This window comes from Anoplopoma fimbria, chromosome 17, assembly GCF_027596085.1.
Source record: "Anoplopoma fimbria isolate UVic2021 breed Golden Eagle Sablefish chromosome 17, Afim_UVic_2022, whole genome shotgun sequence".
Taxonomy (NCBI): Eukaryota; Metazoa; Chordata; class Actinopteri; order Perciformes; family Anoplopomatidae; genus Anoplopoma; species Anoplopoma fimbria.
The window spans coordinates 21553457-21574646 of record NC_072465.1 but is presented as its reverse complement, the minus strand read 5'-3'; the positions used below and the strand labels follow the sequence as shown (position 1 = coordinate 21574646).

The 21190-nt window shown below is 40.2% G+C and overlaps 1 protein-coding gene across 1 annotated transcript in view; it reads right to left on the bottom strand.

Annotated features, from left to right (window-relative positions):
* The window catches only part of asic1b (acid-sensing (proton-gated) ion channel 1b), a 151834-nt gene extending 131081 nt beyond the window's left edge, over positions 1–20753 (bottom strand). Inside the window, exons 1-2 of the mRNA XM_054616569.1 lie at positions 20392–20753; positions 11977–12172 (exon numbers count right to left, since the gene is read on the bottom strand). Coding sequence (XP_054472544.1) covers positions 11977–12172; positions 20392–20753 — 558 coding nt within the window. The remainder of the gene's footprint in view (positions 1–11976; positions 12173–20391) is intronic.
* Between the last annotated feature and the right edge of the window lie 437 nt (positions 20754–21190).

The window sequence follows — 21190 nt, the reverse complement described above, 5'->3', positions numbered from 1 at the left end:
ACAGAATGTGCAAAAGAAGAATGGTACTCCCTAACAGTCTATAAAAGAAGATCAATTAAATTGTCCTTGATTTAAAACCATCCCGTCACACACCTCTGATGTTCACACAGAGAAGAAAAGACACTCACACACTAAGAGAAGGGTGACCACACACACACACAGACGCAGACACACACTCCCACGCAGGTGGGAAGACCAGCACCCGCTCTTCTCTTCGACACACCAACCCTCACAGTCGGTTGAGCATAATCTGCAGGATGAAGTCATGCACAACAGTGTTAAGTGGAAGCTTTTTATTTCTTTGACACATGAAGTGAAGCTCTGCTTCCTGACTAAACTAGGCTTTGAACCAGAAAACTAAGGGCCAACTGCATTTTTTGTCTCAAGGAAAAGACACTGCGACACCCAGACATGACATCAACAGGAATGTCAAAACATGAATAAAAAGTGGGTCCTCGCAATATCAGCACCAGCCATCGTCTTCTTATAGCCTGCTGGACAAATCTGATTATTATAGTTCTGACTCGCAGTGCCTTGAAGTAGAAAATGGAGGCATTTGTGTCAGTGTAGTAAAGGCTAAGTGTTGAGACTAATGGCAATAGACAGGCTGGATCTGAGAACCTCAGGCTGACAACTATCTAGGAAATGTTGCATAAACAAAATGACCAGTAAATTTAAATGGCTTTACACCACTTACACTGATCTGGTAGAAATGTAACGCCTATAAGGTGATTAACCTCTTAGTAAACCCAAAAAGCTTGTTTCCTTAAAACAATCATTTAACTAAAAGGAGTTCTACTCTATTTTCTAACTGACACACGCGGTTTGAATCTACTCCATTCTACTACTATTAAAAGCAAAGGAATTTTACATTTAAATAACTGCGCTGTGAAACTTAAAAGTGGATTAATGGAGCCAATATCTCATGTTTGCAGTGATGCTGAAATCAAACTGAGCTCAGGCTGTATCAGGGAATCACGTAAATTTGAAAAGATATTTGTGTTATCCAAGCAGCACTCCATTTCTAAATGTTGATTTTTAAATGTTTTTAAATGTCAACACAACATTTATATGTTGAATTATTATGACTATCAATATTATGGTTTTTATGAGAGCTGCTTTGGCGCTCAGCAGTAAGCTGTCTAACAGACCAGTCTTCTCTTTGGGGGATGCATATGTTCTAAAAATCAGGCTGTCATGAGTTCAGTTCTTGATGTCACTATTCTGAGAGATGCTGGAAACCTCCACACGCCACTGGATGCATCTGTAACAACATGCATCATTTGTTTTCTACCTTGATCAACATCACATGGCAGAGAAGCAATGTGGCCTTTCCCAGTTCAGAGGTTTTGACTTTTCATTATGGTGGCTATATCTGGCCATCCTGTAAACTACTTTAAATCTAATTACCAAGTACTTTTACAGTGTGTGTGTGTGTGTGTGTGTGTGTGTGTGTGTGTGTGTGTGTGTGCGTGCATTGTTGGACTTTTTTTTGTCAATGCAACATATTAGTCTCTTCCTGCTCTTTCAACCAATCACCAGGTGAAATGAAATGATCCTGGGAAAATGCTGTAAATGCTAAAAAGTCAGAGAATGTCTAGTTGATGTGTTCCAGGCGTTTTAAATGAAGTACATTGGCATCAAACAAATATCTATGAATTTAAGTTGACAAAAAGAAGGGCACTAGTAAAGGAGGCCTCTTGGTTACCGTTGGTTACTGTTGGTTATTTGGCTTTGTATGTTTACTAAGGGGCTGCACGGTGGTGTAGTGGTTAGCACTGTCGCCTCACAGCAAGAGGGGCCCGGGTTCAATTCCCGGGCCAGACAACCTTCTGTGTGGAGTTTGCATGTTCTCCCCGTGTCAGCGTGGGTTCTCTCCGGGTTCTCCGGCTTCCTCCCACAGTCCAAAGACATGCAGCTTAGGTTCATTGAAGACTCTGAAATTGCCCGTAGGTGTGAATGTGAGCGTGAGTGGTTGTCTGTCTCTATATGTCAGCCCTGTGATAGGCTGGCGACCTGTCCAGGGTGAACCCTGCCTTCGCCCATTGACAGCTGGGATCGGCTCCAGCACCCCCGCGACCCTTAACTGGATAAGCGGTTACGGAAGATGGATGGATGGATGGATGTTTACTAAGACACAGAGTCTGATAAACTGACAAAAGACTATCTGACTGATCTAACAGAAACAGACTCCCAGGTTGCATGAGTGGATTGAGATACTTCACATCTCGTCTCTGCTGTTTAGGTAATGTCTCAGGCGACTATAACGCCTCCCTCCTCCTTTCATAAACAATAATCTCGGTACTTATCAGCCCAGCTGTTGGCTCCTCTGGTAAACAGGGACATAAACTCAGTGACAGAATAAGGGTGCTGAGGCTGTATTTTCTGCTGGGTCCGCTCTGCTGCCACCTCCCATCTACTGATTTGTAACCACGGCCTGGCACATCCATTGTAACTGTCAGTCTGGCATTAGGACAAAATTACTTTCCCATATTAAAAGAGAAATGCTGCAGTGGCCAAAGTTGCAGCGTTACATAAACGATTTCCTTTGCCTGTTTGACAAATACAACCTTATCAGAGTATTAGTGTATAAGGACATGATGTGTGTACAAATATATGTTGGATACCAAACAGAAATTCAGAAACACAGATGCATGTACTACATACACAAACACCATCACTAGGGAAACAGCAGGAGTTTTTAGTTGACCATATTACAAGCTAAGAAACTGGAAACTTTTTCCATAACTGCAGGCTAAAGAGATAAAAAGACCATGAACTTTGCTTTTGGGAGGTTTAACCAACAGAGTTGCAGGTCAGCATGTTACTGAAAAGCAGAAGCTCTTGAATCTGGATATTTAAGCTTTTACTGAGTGTGACATGTTCGCACACACACACACACACACACAAACACCCTAACACACCCACGTAACCACATATTTGATACTGAATAGAGCCATAAATTAGATCGACTGCATGAATTTGCTGCCCGCACCGTTCTGAGGTCTGCGTACAGTGAACTGGGCTGGTGTGAACTGTACACTCAGCAATCTGTAAATTATTTCTCATGCTTTTAAAATACCTCACCAAACCCCGCTGATGGCGTAAAAAATAAAAGTTGAGGAGGGTTAGGAAAGAAAAATGTACGATGCAACACCAGTGGTGTATCCAAATTTCACCAATTACACTGTATGGTTAATCAAATATTAAAAAGTCAGTGAGACTCGGATGGGGATGAGGAAAAGAGCACCTTTTGAGATCCTGCAGGCAGAGGCTGAATATTGAAACACCGCTGGAAGGCATGTAGGTTTATAACTGGCTGATCTCTGATCTGTCAGCTGCACACCACTACTGCTACCGCTCACTGAAGCACTGAGCCAGTCTCTTTATCCAGGACACTCTGGACTTGAGAAACTGTTCCAATTATGGAAGTCTTCTTTCTATTTGAACACTGGGCCCTGCAGCCACTTTCTGGTCCTAAACACACTCCAAGTCTGTGTCCAAGGCCAACACACAAAAAAGTATTTTTAGACAAGCCTATTTTTTTAATCAATAACATTCAAGATCATTTAGATTTTAATTATTCAAATGTCCCTGTGTGGGAGAAGATACATCACATTAATACACTCTCTAGTACAAAAGAAAAGTATTCACAAAAATAGCCAACAATGAAGATTTTGTAGATATGCTGCTCAGAATTTTTTTTATCTACAAACAAAAATGTTAATGTTGTTAAAACGGGTTGCTTTGTAAATTTCATCCACTTTTGTCTATTTCTAGAGAATTTCTGAATATTTTCTTGATGCCTGTCTTTGCCTCTAGGCAGAGGCAGATGAATGCAATGCTGATATTTTCAATGCTCCATTTTCACAAGGTTGCAACTCTTAAAGCTTGAAACTTTATATTCAAATGCCGAAAACAAGCGCAATAAACAATGGATAAGCTGTTGCCTTCAGGCCATGGTGGGTGAACAGATGATAACAAGGACACACAGAGGTTGTTTGAGCCTTTGACAAGTCTCTGCAGTATTTTCATCTGGAAGGAATCCAAAGCATTATAAATTTAAAATTTCTGACTGGCTAACATGTGAGTGCAGGTGCTGCAAACACATGAAAACAAGATCATCATATCACATCGGAGTGAGGAAATCACAGATGTATTCCACATAAAGTGTAAAACCAACGCAAGATATGGACTCAGTATGTGGAGTACTTGTTCCCAGCCTGATGAAAGGCTGCTCCATCGTCTTCGCTCTTACTTCTTCAGTGTCAGTTTCTTGTACAGACATTCTATGCTTTACTCTGAAATATGAACTTAAGATATTTTGACCCAAGACACTTCCACATTTCATGAGTTAAAGAGACAATCAATAGATAAGCCTATCTCCTGTTAATTGCCTATAAGAGTCAAGAGGCTGAACAAACATATTTCAGTTGTCCTAAATCATATAAGAGAGAGAGAGAGAGAGAGAGAGAGAGAGAGAGAGAGAGAGAGAGAGTGAAATTCAGAATTAAAATCAGATTAAAAAAATGAAATAAATGATTTGTTTTTCTAATCTGTTACAAGAAAACAACCACCTATTCATTTATTACTTTGAAGCCCTGTTGGATAAAAAAAAAACAAAAAAAACAACAAAGTCAAAAGGAAGTTGCCAGGGTACCATTAAGGTAGAGGATCTACCCAAGAGACCAAAAAAAACAAACAATCAACACCATGGCTGGCGAGAAGAAAACCCACCATCCCTTAGGGGCCTAGTGGTGTTCCAACTGCTTTCTTAGCTCGATCTGTAATCAGAAGCTGGAGCACAAGATGACAGCATGTACCCCGTCCACTTACCTTCCCATGTATCGTGTTTAATAATACAGTTAAGGCAAAAAGCGACATCATGCAATGTCTGGAAACAACCCTGAACTCTTACTCGCAGTCATCAGTCAGCTGCTGTAATTATCAGAATCAACTTTAAATGCTAAACCCATTCATCACGTTTCCCTGGTGATTTATATTTTAATGAATACAAAGGTGTTAATGAACTAAAGGGAAGAATACAATTCACTAAATGTAATGCACCAAGGCAAATGTACCAGGTGTGCTCCATAAATGACTATATTACAAAAATGATAGAAAGGGGAAGGAAGAGGGAAAAAAAGAAAATCAGCTCTGCTAATGTGACTCTGGACGGTAATTAGCGGACTAATGCGGCAGTGTGCCTCCTGCTAGTGCCATGTGAATAATCACAAAGACCCTCTGCAGAATCTGAACCATACATCCGTTGTCTGTGCGGTGGAGTGAAGCGAGCTGAGAGCTTTACACACTATGTGCATGCAGGGAGGACTGTCGCACGGGGAGCTCATAGCCTGCTTCTCATTCAGATGCAGTGCGCCGCTGGTCTCCCTCGGTGTCTATCAATCCCCACCTCTTTGCTCCTTCCTCCTGTTCCCACTGGCTGCCTGGCACCACCAACCCAGAGCCAAACAGAGACTCCCCTGCTGGCACACACACACCGCCATTCTTATTCCAGACTGCCCCCTCCACTTTCTCCTCCTCTCTCTCTCACTCCAAAGCCCCACACAGCCATCCGTTGCCTCTGATCTGTTTGAGTGTTTATAATTGATTATTTAAGGGATAAGTTCCCCCCCCCCACCCGATTCATTGCTAAAAATCATTTTTGTAACGGTATAGGAGCAGTGACAGTCTCCCATGGAAGAATCTGATCTAAATGTGCCTTCATCTCTTTCCTTCACCTCACTTCCACCATGTTCATCACACATCAGGAAACTATCTCTGTCAAATCATTCTGCAATTAAAAATTCAACTAAGAGGTCAGGTAAAAGGTGCCCTTTAGTGTATGTGTGCAGGGGGGAAGAGGACATGCATAATATCATTCCCCCCTTTCCTGTTAAAAAATTCAAGAGAAACAACGCAATGAGGGGCAGACTGCTGTCAAACCGCCCAGGGTGGGTAATAATTACTGACTTCATAGTTCCCACACATCATCACAATATCCAACTCAAAAAATATTCAATACTATAAGAAAATCAATGCGTGTCACAGACATCTTTCCACTTCATTAAACCATATGCTGTTTATGCGTGTTTTGTATGTTTGTATCATTAAATAACGAATTCAAGGAAAGAAAATTTCTATAAAATTTGGCCAATTTAATAAATATACAAAAACACACACACATATACACTCACATGCATATGTGTCAAACAGAAGAACAAATTGGTGTGAGGCTGATCTTGAGTGTGCCTTTCACAATAACCAATAAACTACCAGTAACAATTGGCTGATGTCACCAACCTGAGTCATGTGTTGGGATTAAGAGTGTGTGAAAACTACTTAGCAAAAAGAAAAAGAAGTTCAAGCTTAAAGTACAGAATGATTAGTTGAAACATCCGAGTTCTAGTAGCATGAATGAAAGCTAAATTAAACCTACTGGAAAAGAAAAAGCATTAAGTGCTCTGCTGACACTCTGCCTTGGCAGAAAAAAATATACTTTAACAATATCTACTTTTAGATATGTAATAGAATTCTAGTTCAACATTCAAAACAAGACATGAAGAACGTGGTGGCGATAACAAGGTTCTTGAGGTCACCTGATACGGCTGTGGAGGTACATCAGAGGACAGAGTATTACACAGTATATGTGTGTTCAGTGTCCGATGTTTGATTCAGCAACTGGGTTGGTTGAAAATACATTTAGGATGCATTAAAACACTGTATTACCCTTACAATTGAATTTATATTTTGACAGAAGAGAATAAAAGATAGGACCGTGTCAGGGTGAGCCACTGGCCTCGTTACACTCAAAGGGAAGGTGTTTTTTTCATTAAAGATGCATCCATTACTCAGCAACAACCTAATTGATCCATGTCTTTTGGGTTCTACAGTAATAGCAAATTGATTGATTTATCCTCCAGAGGGAGAGTAGTGGGAATTGTTCAGCCAAAAAGAACGGCAGAATCATTGGCTTTGAGCTGACGACTGTCGGGAAATAGCAATGAATAATAAAGGGTGGAAATAAGGTGAGCTGCGTCAAAAACAGCTGATGAGGAAACCGAGATTAAAGAGCTTTTGAATGTCTGATATTTCACGTCGGGTACCTCAAAAGACTCTCGGTCTCTACAGTCATCACATTTATCATCTTATATAATTAAATTACATTACATCAGGAATTAAGATGAGGAATCGCATGCCTCGAGCTGGCCCCAGAGCGAAGCCTACACAAGACTATACCAGTATCCTTCCACCATGGTTCAGCAGTGAAACACAGTCCCTGTAAACATGAAGGGGACAATGTCAGACTAGAAAAGAAAGAAATCATCCTCCAAACATGTGTACGGGCTATATTAATATTAACTTAGAGACCTACTTAGTCATTTTTTACTTACAAAGATAGAATTATATTTTAGAAAGGCTCCATAAATCCAAACCTTTCCTTTGGATTGATCCAAAAGTTGTTTGTGAAATGTGATGCATGGGCAGGTGTCTCAGAAAGGATTTCTTTATTGATCACATCTCATTAGCGACACTCCTCTGTAGAACGAAGGGTTTACTCTAAGGGTCAATGCACCGCTGAAATGGAGCCAATAGCTCTATTCAATGATCATGGTAATTATGTAAGAGTCTAGGTTACACAAAGGTGCGGGTTGGAGGGGGGGCTTGTTGTCACAGACTTGACAGGGAGACTAAATGGGCTAATTGGGATCTATGAAATTAATATATATATTCATATATATGACAATTTTTTTAATCAAGCTATTTGCTATACTTCATTGAAGCTAACGTCGACACTATTCAGGCTTTGCAATCATTTTATTATGTATTCAAAGTCAGTTACGGTTTCTGAATTTAATGAAGTTTAAAGATATTAAAATGTCAACTTAAATCAAATTTCTGAAATGGCGCTTTGACACTCAGAACATTTATCACAAGAGGACGTCCGCTAATCTCCCAAGGTTGCTACTTTACTTAAAAGGGCTGGCAACTCATCATCCTTGTGAATACAATAGGACAAATCGTTAAAATGTTAAAAAAAAGAAATATCGTAGTAACTATTGGAGCAGGGTTGGAGTGCTCGGCCTTTACAGAACGACAGACAACATGTGAACTCACCATTGGCAGGGACATGAAGAAAACTAAACTGCAGTTGTGATAATCCAGGCTGAGATTTTGTCTAAATACCACTATGACTTATAATATTCTTATTTCCTTCTAAGCATTTGGATAGAAGCTGACATTTTGTTTTCAACTAAAAAAATACAAGATCGGAAGGAGAGACCTGTTGAGCTGCCATTCTTCATTGTGTTAGGGCAAACAATTGGGCAGCTGGAGAAGGGAGATACAGTGGCGCTCTGCATTCTCTGAGAGGTTAAATGAGAACAAACATGTGTGTCCACTGATAGTAGCGCTCCCACTGCTGCTGCTACGACAGCTGCTGTTATGTGTCTTTGTGCCTCTCTGCTGCACTTGACCATTATGTTCAGTTTCTTTGCAAAGACTTTGATGTTACCTGGTCCTCTTTCTGTCTTTCTTGTTCTTATTTCCTCCTGCGTGTGCCGTCTCTCTCTCTCTCAGCCAACCCCCTTAGCTTCAGTTTTGCGAAGCTATAAGTCTATCAGTGGTTTCCCTGGCGACTGAAGTCAGATGTCGGTGTCTTGAAGTGTATGAAATGAAAAACCTCATCGACCTATTGTCTATGTTTTAATCATAAACTGATTCTGTACAGTTGTGATTTCTCCATGTGTCGACGTATGTGTTGCTTTAATTAAATTCAAAAAATGAAATCATGGCCCTCGTATTTCACTCCCTTTTTAGTGTTTTCTTATTATCTCCTCGAGCTATAGTTTAGAAGCTGTAGGTCGCCTATTAATGTTAATTGAGGGTCATTTTTCTTTCCCGCTGTTCTTTAGTATCAGCTGAAGGAAAGTCAAACCTTCTGCATTCTTAATTTGCAAAAGCCCTTTCCAAGAAGAACGAGGAGACGGGGGTCACAATGAGTGGAATAAAGGGGGGTCAGAGATAGACGAGTTACTAATCTGTTACACTTCCAGCAGTAATGACTGAAAATTGCTTATATGGCAGCGCGTCCCACTGGGTATGAGGGCAGTGACCATTAATTGATAATAACACTGGCCTCTGACAGGGACTGTGCCTCTGATTGAATAATGGTGGACTCAACGACTGAACGTGAACCTGAAAACAATGTGAAATCGATTCCATCCAACCAACGCCATTCATCCATCAGAACAGTGGACAGTATTACATTGGGGAATCTCACCATCCCATCTGAGACCATGTGCATTAGGTGTTACCATCGCTGCGGTCTGACTGTTTTATTTTCCATCTTTATCAGAACACTGATAAAACGATGCAATGCAACTGGACTCCATGATGCTATATACAGCGGAGACATTTGTTTCTGGCTATCTTCCACAGTCAGGGAGCAGCGAGCGAGGTGCGCTGCCGATGCTGGACAACAAACAAGCAGAAGCTGTCGACAGTGTTAATCGCAGTTTTACTGTTTCCGTGCTCTGGGGTTGAGACTGGTGGGAGCATTTATCGTATTCTTTTTTTTTTTCCTATCGCACTGAGGATTCTTTCCACACCATTAGTGTGTGCTGAGCTGTTCAATCCAGGTCCACTACTGTACTAATACAGTAAACCCTTTCCAAGCACCATCTGCCATAAGTACAACTAACTACAGAAAATGTTGCCACATCAGCACATTAGAGGAGCCACAGCATGTGGGGCTGGGTTGCAGACCGCTGCTGTACGACATGGTTTTCACGAGCGATCGCTCAGAGCACGAGATATTCTACCTCAAAGGACCACTGAAGGACACAGCGTGTAAGAGTGGGACAGAAACATTTAATAATCCTGTTTTCTTGCCTTCTTTCAGACCCACTCTGTCTACATGCATGTTGTTCATCAAACTGGTGCACTTGTCAAAAAGAGTAGCTCCTTTAGGAAGGGCACATGTAATGTAACTCTCTTTCTTTAAGCATATGCATTTACTATTATAAATATCTATTTGTTATATTTGTGTGTAAATGTCTCAGCCTCTAAAGACCCGTTCCAGTTAATGTTATGGAAGGCTGTGGTAGACAGGGCTGGGGGGTAATATAATATGATAATTTAAACCATATCAGCATATATCAAGATATCGTGATCGTGTTCAGACAAGGGTATACAAACCATGTGGTTATTTCATAAAGACGTTGCTATAACGTTGCATATACCGTTATCAAGATCAAAATTGACCTGGACCTGGGATTTTGGACGTATTGCCCAGCCATAGTGGTAGGCATAACCTTTTTTATAGGGAATAAAAGGGAATACAGGGAGAGCACATCACTAAATGGTGTGAATAAGAGCAGCATGAAGTTAGTACAAAACCAAAAAAGTAGCATTTTCTCAGAAACAAGCGTGATGTAACTACTAAAAAAAATTCAAAGAGAAGCTATCAGTGATCTATGGTGCCTGGACTTTTTATGAGACATTCATAAATGTGTATGAGGCTGCAATTACCACATGATTCTCAGGAGACATCAACCTTATCGATACATCATCACTCGCAACCTGTTCTGGCATGAGCATCTGCTGGATAGTGGCTCTGTCTGGATTAGCTTCCTCTCCCACAGCAGGCTCCCACTTGTTGCAATGTGTGACATTGTATTGTGAGTCCCGTTTTTCTTTTGAACCTTGTTATGTAGAAAAGTAAAAAAGGGGCTCACTCTTTTTTTTTTGTTTGTTAAGTAATTAATTTTTTGACCCCTAATCAAAAAGTCACCTCTAACCATTTTTATTTGTATGTATTTTTTTTCAGCACTGATGAATTTAGCCTTTTAATACTTAAACTGATTAAGGGCTTTACATTGAGGGAATTTCACTGCCACAACAAGGTGTCCCCTCTCGATAATGTCCTTTTTACAGTAATTCCTTCCTTACGTTTATCAGACAATAAAATAGCATGAACCATTAGGGAAATGGAAAATTATGAACTAAAAGCATGAGTCACTAAAGAAATATCCGCCAACCCTGCAGCTTTCATCATATTGTATTACGGCCCAAACATTTACTGTGTGGTTGACAGTCACCACACTTATCAACCCTATTTCCAGCAGCAGTGAGCAGCCATTCTCAGCAAACAAGCTCTGATAAACACACTGCATGCTATGCCCAGCACCAAGCCGCAGACAAACAAATTTAGATGGTGAAGAAAGCCAAAGATCCAGCAAACTAACAAGAAAGAATTGCTAATTTTCTCTTTTAGTCTGCAACAAGTCAATGTTTGTTAATTTTCTGCTGTCAGAAAAATACACATTAAATCGCCAACCAAATGTGTTACCTACAAAACAAGTCAATAATGCAGTCAGTGTCTGTATAAATATAAACAGGTGCTGTGGCTTCAGACAGCAAAGTGTTGTTGTTTTTTTACTGCTGTGTCTGATGAATCCATACAGGTCTCACGGGTTCCAGGTAATAACTGGATGTCGGTACAATCTGATAAATGAGAAAAACAAACACTCCCAGAAAGTCTCCCAAAAGGATAGATTTTTTAACTTCTTACTTATGAAACAAGTGTTGTGGCACTGACCCAGGGTTCAGCAAAAGACCAAGGTTCAAACTTTTATGAGAGCATTGTTCAACCTTTCAGAGACTGTAGAATAGAAAAATCAGACCAGCCTGCAGGTCTTGCAGCCTTGCAGTGTACATGCTGTGTATCAAAGATGTACATCCAGTGGCCCCTGGCCAGTGTACCCAATGGTCCCTCAGTTCATTCCTGAGGGCGTACAAAATAAAGTCTGTCTGTGCAGTTCACTGCCTTGTATATCAGCCACCATTGCTCAATTGAGATCATAGTATATTAATGTTATAATAAACTTAATCAGTGCTGACCTTGTATCACCAACATGGTAGGCCTCTGCTGGCCCTACAGAGGACATTTAACCTTTGACACGCCTGACTTACCACTTTGAAGTCTTCGGCGCTGCACTCCATGCCGCGGTAGAAGCAGGAGAGCAGCATGTCCTTGATGTCGTGGCCCGTTCGGTCGTAGAATTCGCGCATGTTGAAGGGACGAGGCTTATAGCTGACAAAGTCGGCCCTCTCCTTCAGGATCTCCATGACATTTTCCTCCACCATGTGCGGGTCCCGGATCTCGTACCTGGACAAGAAGGTTCTGGACTTACTTCATGTGGACATGAGGCAGCACATTCATGAATACACATAGATGCACCAATAAACTACCATTGTCTAATTTCTTCATTTTGGAATGAAACTAACATTACATCACTATAATTTAATGATCACGCGACAGTGTTTCGCTTTGTACTACTGTTTTCTCAAAGAAGGAAATTTAACCTCAAAATCACAAGAAAAAGTTATTTTTTATACTTTATAACTTTCTGTATGAATCATAAGTAAAGGTATAATTAATTGGCTTTGTTCAAATTAATTAAAACTCAGATATAATCAGCAAACAACTGAGTCAAACAACCACTGATATCAAAAAGGTTAAACAAAATATATGTATGTATGTATGTACTGTATTATTTATTTTCTTTTAACACAAACCTTTAACATACTCATGAAAGTAAAAAAAAAAGTCTAATATTGGACTTGAAGGAATTCCCATAAATTGTAGAGCAATACACAACATTAGCTGTACCTCAAATCCACTTTTTAAAAGTTCAGTTTGGCGGGCAGACCAGCATTTATGTAAGGACAATTGGGTTTAACATGTAAAAAAATCAATAGATAGGCAGCAAAGGAGAGCATATTTACCCTCTAACTGAACAAAAGGTATGTTGGCATGCCAGTTTTCACAATATTATACCCACATTGTTTGAAACTGTCATCCTAGCTGTGGCTTGAGTGGGGGGGAAATAGCTCATTATATAAAAGATGGGAATATTTCCTTTAACACAATAATGTTAATTATTCTGCCAAATAATTACGATTAACTGTGGTAGCAAAGTCTTTTCACATAGTTAGCATAACAGTGTTCACAGTGCTGTGATTCAGATCCTGCGCACTCTGGAAGAGAGTTCAGAGACTATTTAGCAAAACACTTCACATGGCATCTGCTACAAACAACACATAATCAGGTGCATCATGTAGGGAGGAAGACACAATGACTCTTGTGCCATCTCTCTTTCCTTTACACCGACACACGTAAAACACATGACAAAGAATGATTAATTTGCGTTCATTAACACACATCAAACTGAATCTCAGGACACAATAGGGATTGGCCCACTCCGAGAAAGGAAAAACACTAGGAGACTAATTTATGACATGCCTCAGCTTGACAACCGCCATCAACCTCTAGCACCTGCTCACAGTCATTCAGAGATATAAATTAACCTCAATTAACTGGTGTGGCCCTGCTTGGAGAAAGACGACCCGTTGATGACCCCTGCTGAGCAAAGGGCCAGTAGTGGTACAAGCCTTCCAAATTATGAAATGTCAAGATTAAGCGCTACTGACAGACACTTATGAGAATAATTAGATACAAACCACAGTCTATCAGAGCGAATGGCGATGTAAAAGGCCGCATGGTTGGTTTTTCTCCTCTTAAATGAGCAACAAGAGAGTAATTCCTTCCATTTCCTCCAAACTAGAGTACTGCAAAGTAGTAAGGTAAGGGGTTTTGATATAAACTCCTGCATGTGTGTGTAATGTCAGAGCAGCAGTCAGCTTAATAACAGGGTTCATATTGTGTTATTCTAAAAAAAATGTTGGATAACTCGATTAACATTTGCAAACATGAATGAGCCAAAGCTAGAGAAAGCAGAGCTAGAGTTGGAAAACCCTGAGAGACAGAGAGAGAAAAAGGCAAACCCTTTTCTCATGGCAATAAAGCTGTGAATGACTTTGTGGACGCTGACAGCGGAGTTATTTCTCATGGATATGGGCACTATTTCTAACTTTAATTGGTGGTAAATCTTAATGGATTTTTTTTTAATTCCACAAGGTCAAGCTTTGTCAGTGCTAATGAACATGATTGTGTCCCTTGATGACGGGAATAGTTTAAGTTGAACCATGAATAAAAAATGAAATATAACATTCCTTCTTTAGTGGGCACTGCCTTAGTATTCAACTGGCCGTATATATTTTTAAACTCATGTCCCAACCAAATCACTAGAAATGTGATCTGTTCCACTGCAGCTACAGGGTTGTTTATCTGCTACAAACAGAATTAGAGAGAGTATTCACCATTTGAGACAGTATGTGCTGTAATATGATGGAGGTATGTTTCTCTCTATTGCATCCATAACACTGAAGAGAGAAGGGGGTCAGTCATGCTTCATGATGAATGTTAACAGTTTCATGATGGAGAAGATTGGGACTATTGTTCTGACCAAGAGTTGAATTAAATGCCACACAATATTGTTGTCAAATTCACCACAGCAACGTCAAAGATCCGGTGTAACATGGGACCTAAGACTAATCAAGTGCTTGTAGAAAATGAGAGATGTCTCACCAATTAATTACTATGATAATTAATCTTATAATTCATCCAATAAAAATATTCAACAGTAACTTTCACACCTGGTAAACAGTTACATCAGTGAGTAAAATTGCCATGCAGTGTTTAACATGTCTGCATCTAAATTTTCAATCTAGCAAACGCCCTCAATTCCACTCTGGCTGATTGGGATGTTTTTCAGAGTGGTTTATTTTACACTTCAATTAGAAAGTGAACAGACGTCTTCTTTGTATTTCTTCTTTTAATAAAAAACATTATCAGAAGATTATTTAAAGAGAAGGACGCTTTGCTCAAAGGTTAAATAGATGATAATCCCAAGGAAGGTTATTCTTTAGTCGCTGTCCTTAATACATCAATGTAGCTGTAAATGTGTAATCTTGATTGCTTTGGTCTTTTAATTAAATGTTTTTTAAAGAACTTCATTACCAAGAGAGATGCATAGGTTACGGTGGAGTGAAAACAGCTCTGAATAGAGCTCAACATGATCTTACATTAACACATGGAAACAGAATCAACTTCGTCACAAATTCTATATTCTCTATATTTCAATTAAGGGAAAATTATTTCATGGATTACAATTTCAACGACTGAACTTGTTTTTTAGCTCACATGATTGCTCCAGTGGACTGAAAGTAGAAACTAGTCACAAAATGCTTTAAAATGATAAACATATAACCTGTTAGATAGAAACATGTTCATGTTGTTTAACCTTGTTATAATTTAAGATTAAAGTAACTTTACAGATTGTGATGTATTCTGTTTCCAGTTTCCACAATTTTATATTTTTTAGTTAATGTCATATTCAATGCAATTAATTTTGACCAACTTTTATTTGAATCAGCTAGATACATCAAAAGATGCAACGGTAATTGCAGTGTGTTAAGCCCAATTGACCTTTCGCTAAGCCCCGCCCCCCTCTGCTACTTCAGCAAGCTGTAAGAGTTACCATGGAGACTACACCGTCACAAACTGTACTACCTGCATTAATTATCTAATTTCTGACAAAAATGACGATGCTATTTCAGAGAGAAGCCGGCTGGAGGAACTACAATATGTGTTTGAATGATTTTTCCAGTATGTCAATCTGATTCAGCAGCGAAAAACAGGTTAAAAGATAAAAAATGAAGCTTAAGCTTACAGATTAAAGTGTAAAAGTAAACCACCACATCACCTGGCGAGCAAAAACAGCATTTGTATACATTCAGTATACCTTCAGTAGCTAGCGTAGCAAAGGAGGGCTAACACTAGTAAATTATGTGCTACAGTACTCTGCTAAAGTTAGCTCTACAGGTTTTTTACGTTGAAACTTAATGTTTTAGGAATATATATCTCCTTTTAACTTCCAAGGCTAACAAGTGTAACTATGACATGTGACCCAATAATACTGTTTAAGCATGACTAGCCTGGAAATCCCCAAAAACAGCCTGAAAATATGGAAAATCTGAAACGATTGCATGAGAGTCTTTGTTCAGAGCGGTCCGATGCTACGCTATGATGTCCAGTTTGCGTTCGAGGGGCAGTACTTAACAAAAGGGTCGATTGATTTACTAGATCATACCAGTGACAGGAATGTTAATAAAATGGCACTGGAAAATGGAAGGTCAAATCACACAGGCCACACAAGTTGATGAATGAAATCGTTGTCTCTTTGATAAAAAAGCACATCGTAGAACGAGTTCAGCGCTCAGTCCCACACTTTGACTGAATCACTACATTGTCGTGCTTTGTTCTAATAAGAAGATACAGCCTGTTGTGGTGTATTCTGAACTTAATTGAATTGTATAGTGAGCCTCTGTCTTATAAGCAACACAAAGCTGCCAGGAGAGCACTTAAGACGTTGTGCTCAGATTCCCGAGTCAGGAGGCTTTACTTGAAGTGCGTACAATCACAATAATATGGGTAGATTTTTTAATATTGCCCTGCCACTGCTCCCTAAAGCAATCACAGCAAACTCACTGCGTAAGGGTGGGGGATGACTCAATTGGATTATGGGCCACAAGCACTTTAATTTTCTTGCGGGAAGTAAAACGAATGAAAGAGCATCTGCATCAATTTGCAGCCTCACTCAGAGGAGTGAGTAAATACTGGCAACCACTGACTTTCAGAGGGAACTTGTGGTCACAAAAGTACTTAAAACCCTCAGATGGAAAAGAAAAAGAAAATCTTTTCAACCATCGCAATTCAGTCTACCATGGTATTACGTTGGTGTTGATACCACAGAATGCGTAACACAACAATGAACACTTCTTGATATAATCTCAGGTAATTATCCAATTGGTGCTAATTGAACTCATACACTACAGAGGATCTGATTGTTTGTACAGTGTCCTTGAAAATGAATAACTACCATGAAACCAGGTAGCAGAGTTTTGATAATCACATCTTAATGACGGTGCAGCTGTGACCGAGCTGTTATGCCACTTTAGACGAGATCATGAAAATGCAAACTAGGGGGCACGGAGAGGTGAAGGGAACCCAAACAAATCTCTGCTTTATTGATAAGCTAAGTACAGCACATGCAATTTGCAATGATGGATCAAATTATCTTTTTTAAAAACCTTGAACCAACACTAAATCGCCTACTTATGTCTCCCCAAAGATAATCTTCTCTCTGATAAACAATCACAATATAAATGCAAATGAACCAACATTTGAATAATCAGCTTTAGAAGAAACTCTTAGTATTTTCAGTATGGTGGTCCGGCCTTCCACTGTCCTCTCCCAAGCAATTTTTACACCAGTAACATCCTGATTAAGCCAAGTGATCTTGCTGAGACAGAAAACCCAGCCAAAGTTATAGAATGTCACATTTTGTGGCACTTTTCACACCACTTATGTGAATTTAGAGCATGTTTGCAAGCTCAGTAAACATGTTAAAGCTTTCGAACTGTGTAAGCAAAAGACTCGCTTCTCTGACTTTCATTAGCTGATCCAACACTTTTATTCAGCATACACCACATAACCAGCACCTTTTCTAAAATGCCCTTTATTTTGTTAATTATCATATAATTGCCCTTGCAATGTAATAAAACAAAATATTGAGCAATTTACTCGTAATGTTCTGCACCGCCGAGTGTGACTTCAACCTGCAAGAACACATTGAGAAAGCGATTTTATTTTTTTTCTTGCTGTACTGAACCTGCTGGAGTGGAGTAAGTTAAGGTACTTAATAGTAGCTCAAATAAACTTCAGCATGTAAGACAGTCTGGCAACACAGCAAGGGGGCCTATTGCCTGCTGCTTCCTCCAGAGACAGAGATGGACACAGATTCACAGCCGAATGACACTTTCTTTTTTTCCTGCCATTTTAAAAAAAAACACAGCTTGTCGCCTAATATCAAGAAGCTTACCACTGACATGTTTTCCAGCCAATCAATGTTTAATTTAAAAGCAGTGTCTACAGGATACCCTAAGAACTTTTTGTCAATAAAAAGTTCTTAGTTAGATTCAAGTTGTTACCAATTCCTTTGTATGTTTTCTTCAAAAGCCTTTATGCACTACCTCTGTGAGACCATCACAGTCAGAATAGCTAACAAAGCTTGCATTATCCTAATTTAAGAAAACATCACATAAAGAACCAATCCTGAGTGGACTACAATTAAGGAGATGTCTGCCCCGAGGCCGAATGGAACAGTCCGGGCAAGAAACAGTGAGAGATGTGAGGGTGTTAATCAGCGGGACAACTCTGTAGCTTAACAAACAGCACTAATTACACAAGGATAAAAACTTGTTCATCACATAGCTTACCAGACACAAGTTAATTGCCTCTGCCGGCCCTTCCCCCCTCTCCATCTAAAGTCATCTCGTTCCAAAGTCATTTGGAGCAAGTGCCACTGCTTTAATTTGTCTTGTTTCCTCTTTCTTGTTCATTCTGGGGTTTTTGCCCTTTATTTCTTCAAATGCATCTCACCTCTGACAGGAAACCTGCACTGATTAATAAAAGAGGTGTAAGCTTATGTTGATATTTCAATGGTTTGCCATTACAGCTGACAGCACAAACACGGAGAAACAAATCCATGTAAGATGTAGGCATACTGGTTGAAATCTATACCCTACAAAGCACTAGACCCGCAGCCCCGAGCAATGGAATCTATTGCTTCTACCCTGTGGTATGGTTGCATATATAGAGGTCACAGAGAAGCATATTAGGTATGAAAACAGGGAATAGGATTTATGTCATTCTAGCATGTACCACTGAGGTACTCTACAACTGTGCCTTTGGCTGCAGAGCTGTGTGGATCGATATGCTAAAAATACACTGACTAATGTGTTGAAGATGGTATTTAGACATGCTTGTATGTAGTAGATCTATCATTTTTTTTTGCAGTAACCCGTATCTATGCTTGTGTGAATTGAACTGCTACAGCTGTGAATGCAGAGTCAAGGACGGTTATCTGTATGGTACTGGTAGACGTGAGCAGAATAAGCTGGGTGGCCCAGAAAAGAAAAAGTGAAGAACTTTTAAGTCAAAAGTTTCAACTGTCAACGGTGAGCTTGTCATGGCTGCCGAAAAAGACTAAATGATCAAAGCAGAGCAGAAAGCAACAAGTGTAAAGAGAAGGGGAGGCAGTTGTGAATCACACACACACGTCTCTCCACACTTTGTCAGAGAGGGATTTAGAAATCTACTTGTCTAGTTATCCAATATTGAGATATTCGTATAACATGAGCTGCAAGATGATAAGGCAACGAATTGTACCAGCGGCAATTTCTCATTCATCATTTTATATTAACCACTTAGAATTAGAAACAGCTCATCCAATTTCTGTTACCTGGGGGATTCACATGATGTGATAAAAATGTGCTCCTTCTTTTATCTTTTTTTATCAAACACTGTTTCAACTTATCTCAACAGATTGATGTTAGGGGTGAGTTTCATGTTGTCGAATACAGAATCAAACACAACAGCCTATGTGGGGTGTGGATGTCAGCTGACATGATCTATAAAGGTCACTAAATTATTAAATAATCAATTCTAATGCTGAGCCTTTCCCCTGCTTTTTAGAAAACACCCCTCAGCCGCACCCTTTCTTTTCCCGATTTCCTCAGGCTGAGGCCAGTCCAAGTTCAAATTCACTGAGAGCCTTAAAAGGTTTTTGCATGCTTTGTCAATGTTGTTTGTACATCTCCTGGTGGCCTTACAGCGACAACCAGGGAGGCAGCCAGGTGTTAAGACACTGCTTTGCACTTCCATTTGACATGTAAGATTTCACCTGAGACAATTCAGACATCAAAGTAAAACTAAGGTTACATTCCTACGAGGCTCCTGAAAACCAAGATGAGAAGAAGTCCAATTTTCCCTAGTAGATGAAACTGCTGGGCAAAACAAGTAAAGCATCAGCTTTGCACTACAGTACTACTAAAGAGGGAGTTATGCGATATTCAGGGATTTAGTGGTTCTCATTTCATTTTATTAGAATAAAGAATAGTTCAGTTTCATGATAACTGCAGTAGAGCGTATACAATTTAAAAATCTACTGTTTCAACCAAAATATTTCAATCTTTTGACTGTGGTCTCGTGTTGTGCTGCTGACACAATCAAATCCTGAATCGAGAACTACTAAATCCTCACAGGTTTGCCTGGAGGTAAAAAAAAAAAAAAAATCATCCAAGCAGCCTGTCTGTTTTTGATTAGTATTAGTATGTGTGCTGAATACTGGTTAGATTTCAAGTTGTAGAGAAAACTAACTACTACAGGCGAGGTGGGTCACAGAATGGCAGGAAAAATAAACATCAGTAAACATCTGCTGGCCTCAAGCTTGTCTTTGACATCATGTATGCAAACAGGTACAGGCAGATCTTAATTAACACACAGGTAAAAAAGTACACATGGGAACCACACACACACACACACACACACACACACACACACACACACACACACGCACGCACCTGCTGTTGAGCAAGGCAAGGAGCTCCCCTGCGTGGTACAGGTCGTTGCGCGTCACCCGGCTGAAGCGGAAGGAGTTGAGGTTGCAGAAGGTGACGGAGGGGAACACCATCATCGGAGCCGCCACCTCGTCCAGCTTGGTGACATGGGGGTACTGGAAGTAGAACTGCACCCGGTCCACGCACACCAGCACCAGCACAGCCATGGAGCTCATGAAGAACAAAATCCACAGGCTGCGCTTGATACACATCCGCTCATAGGTGAACATGTGCGAGATGCCGTGCAGCGTGGACCTGCTGGCGAAAACTTCGATGGGAGCCGGCTGCTTGTAGTCCATGTCCTCGGTGTCCGCTTTGAGATCCATCCTGTGTGCGTGTGTGTGTGTGTGTGTGTGTGTGTGTGTGTGTGTGTGTGTGTGTCCCCCACACCCCACTCCACTCCTGGATGAGTTCAAACGAACCAAAGGGTGTGGGATTGCAAAAAAATCTGGGGGAAAGTGGCTCTAATAGAAAAGCAGATGCTCTATAAATGGGGAAGGGAGGTTAGTGTCTGCAAGTTCACGCCCTTCTACGCATGTGTTTCTCATGCAGTGCGTGTGTGTGTGTGTGTGTGTGTGTGTGTGAGATGTCGCGTCACTGACAGCCGTGCAAAAACACCCCGATCCTCAATCTTTTTTTTTTTTTTTTTTTTTTTTGCACCCCCACCCTCCCCCCCCACCCCCCCACCCCCACCCACTCACAAATATATCCTTTAAAAAAAAAAAAAACCCACTCCGTCCTTACATTGAAAACACTTGGGAGA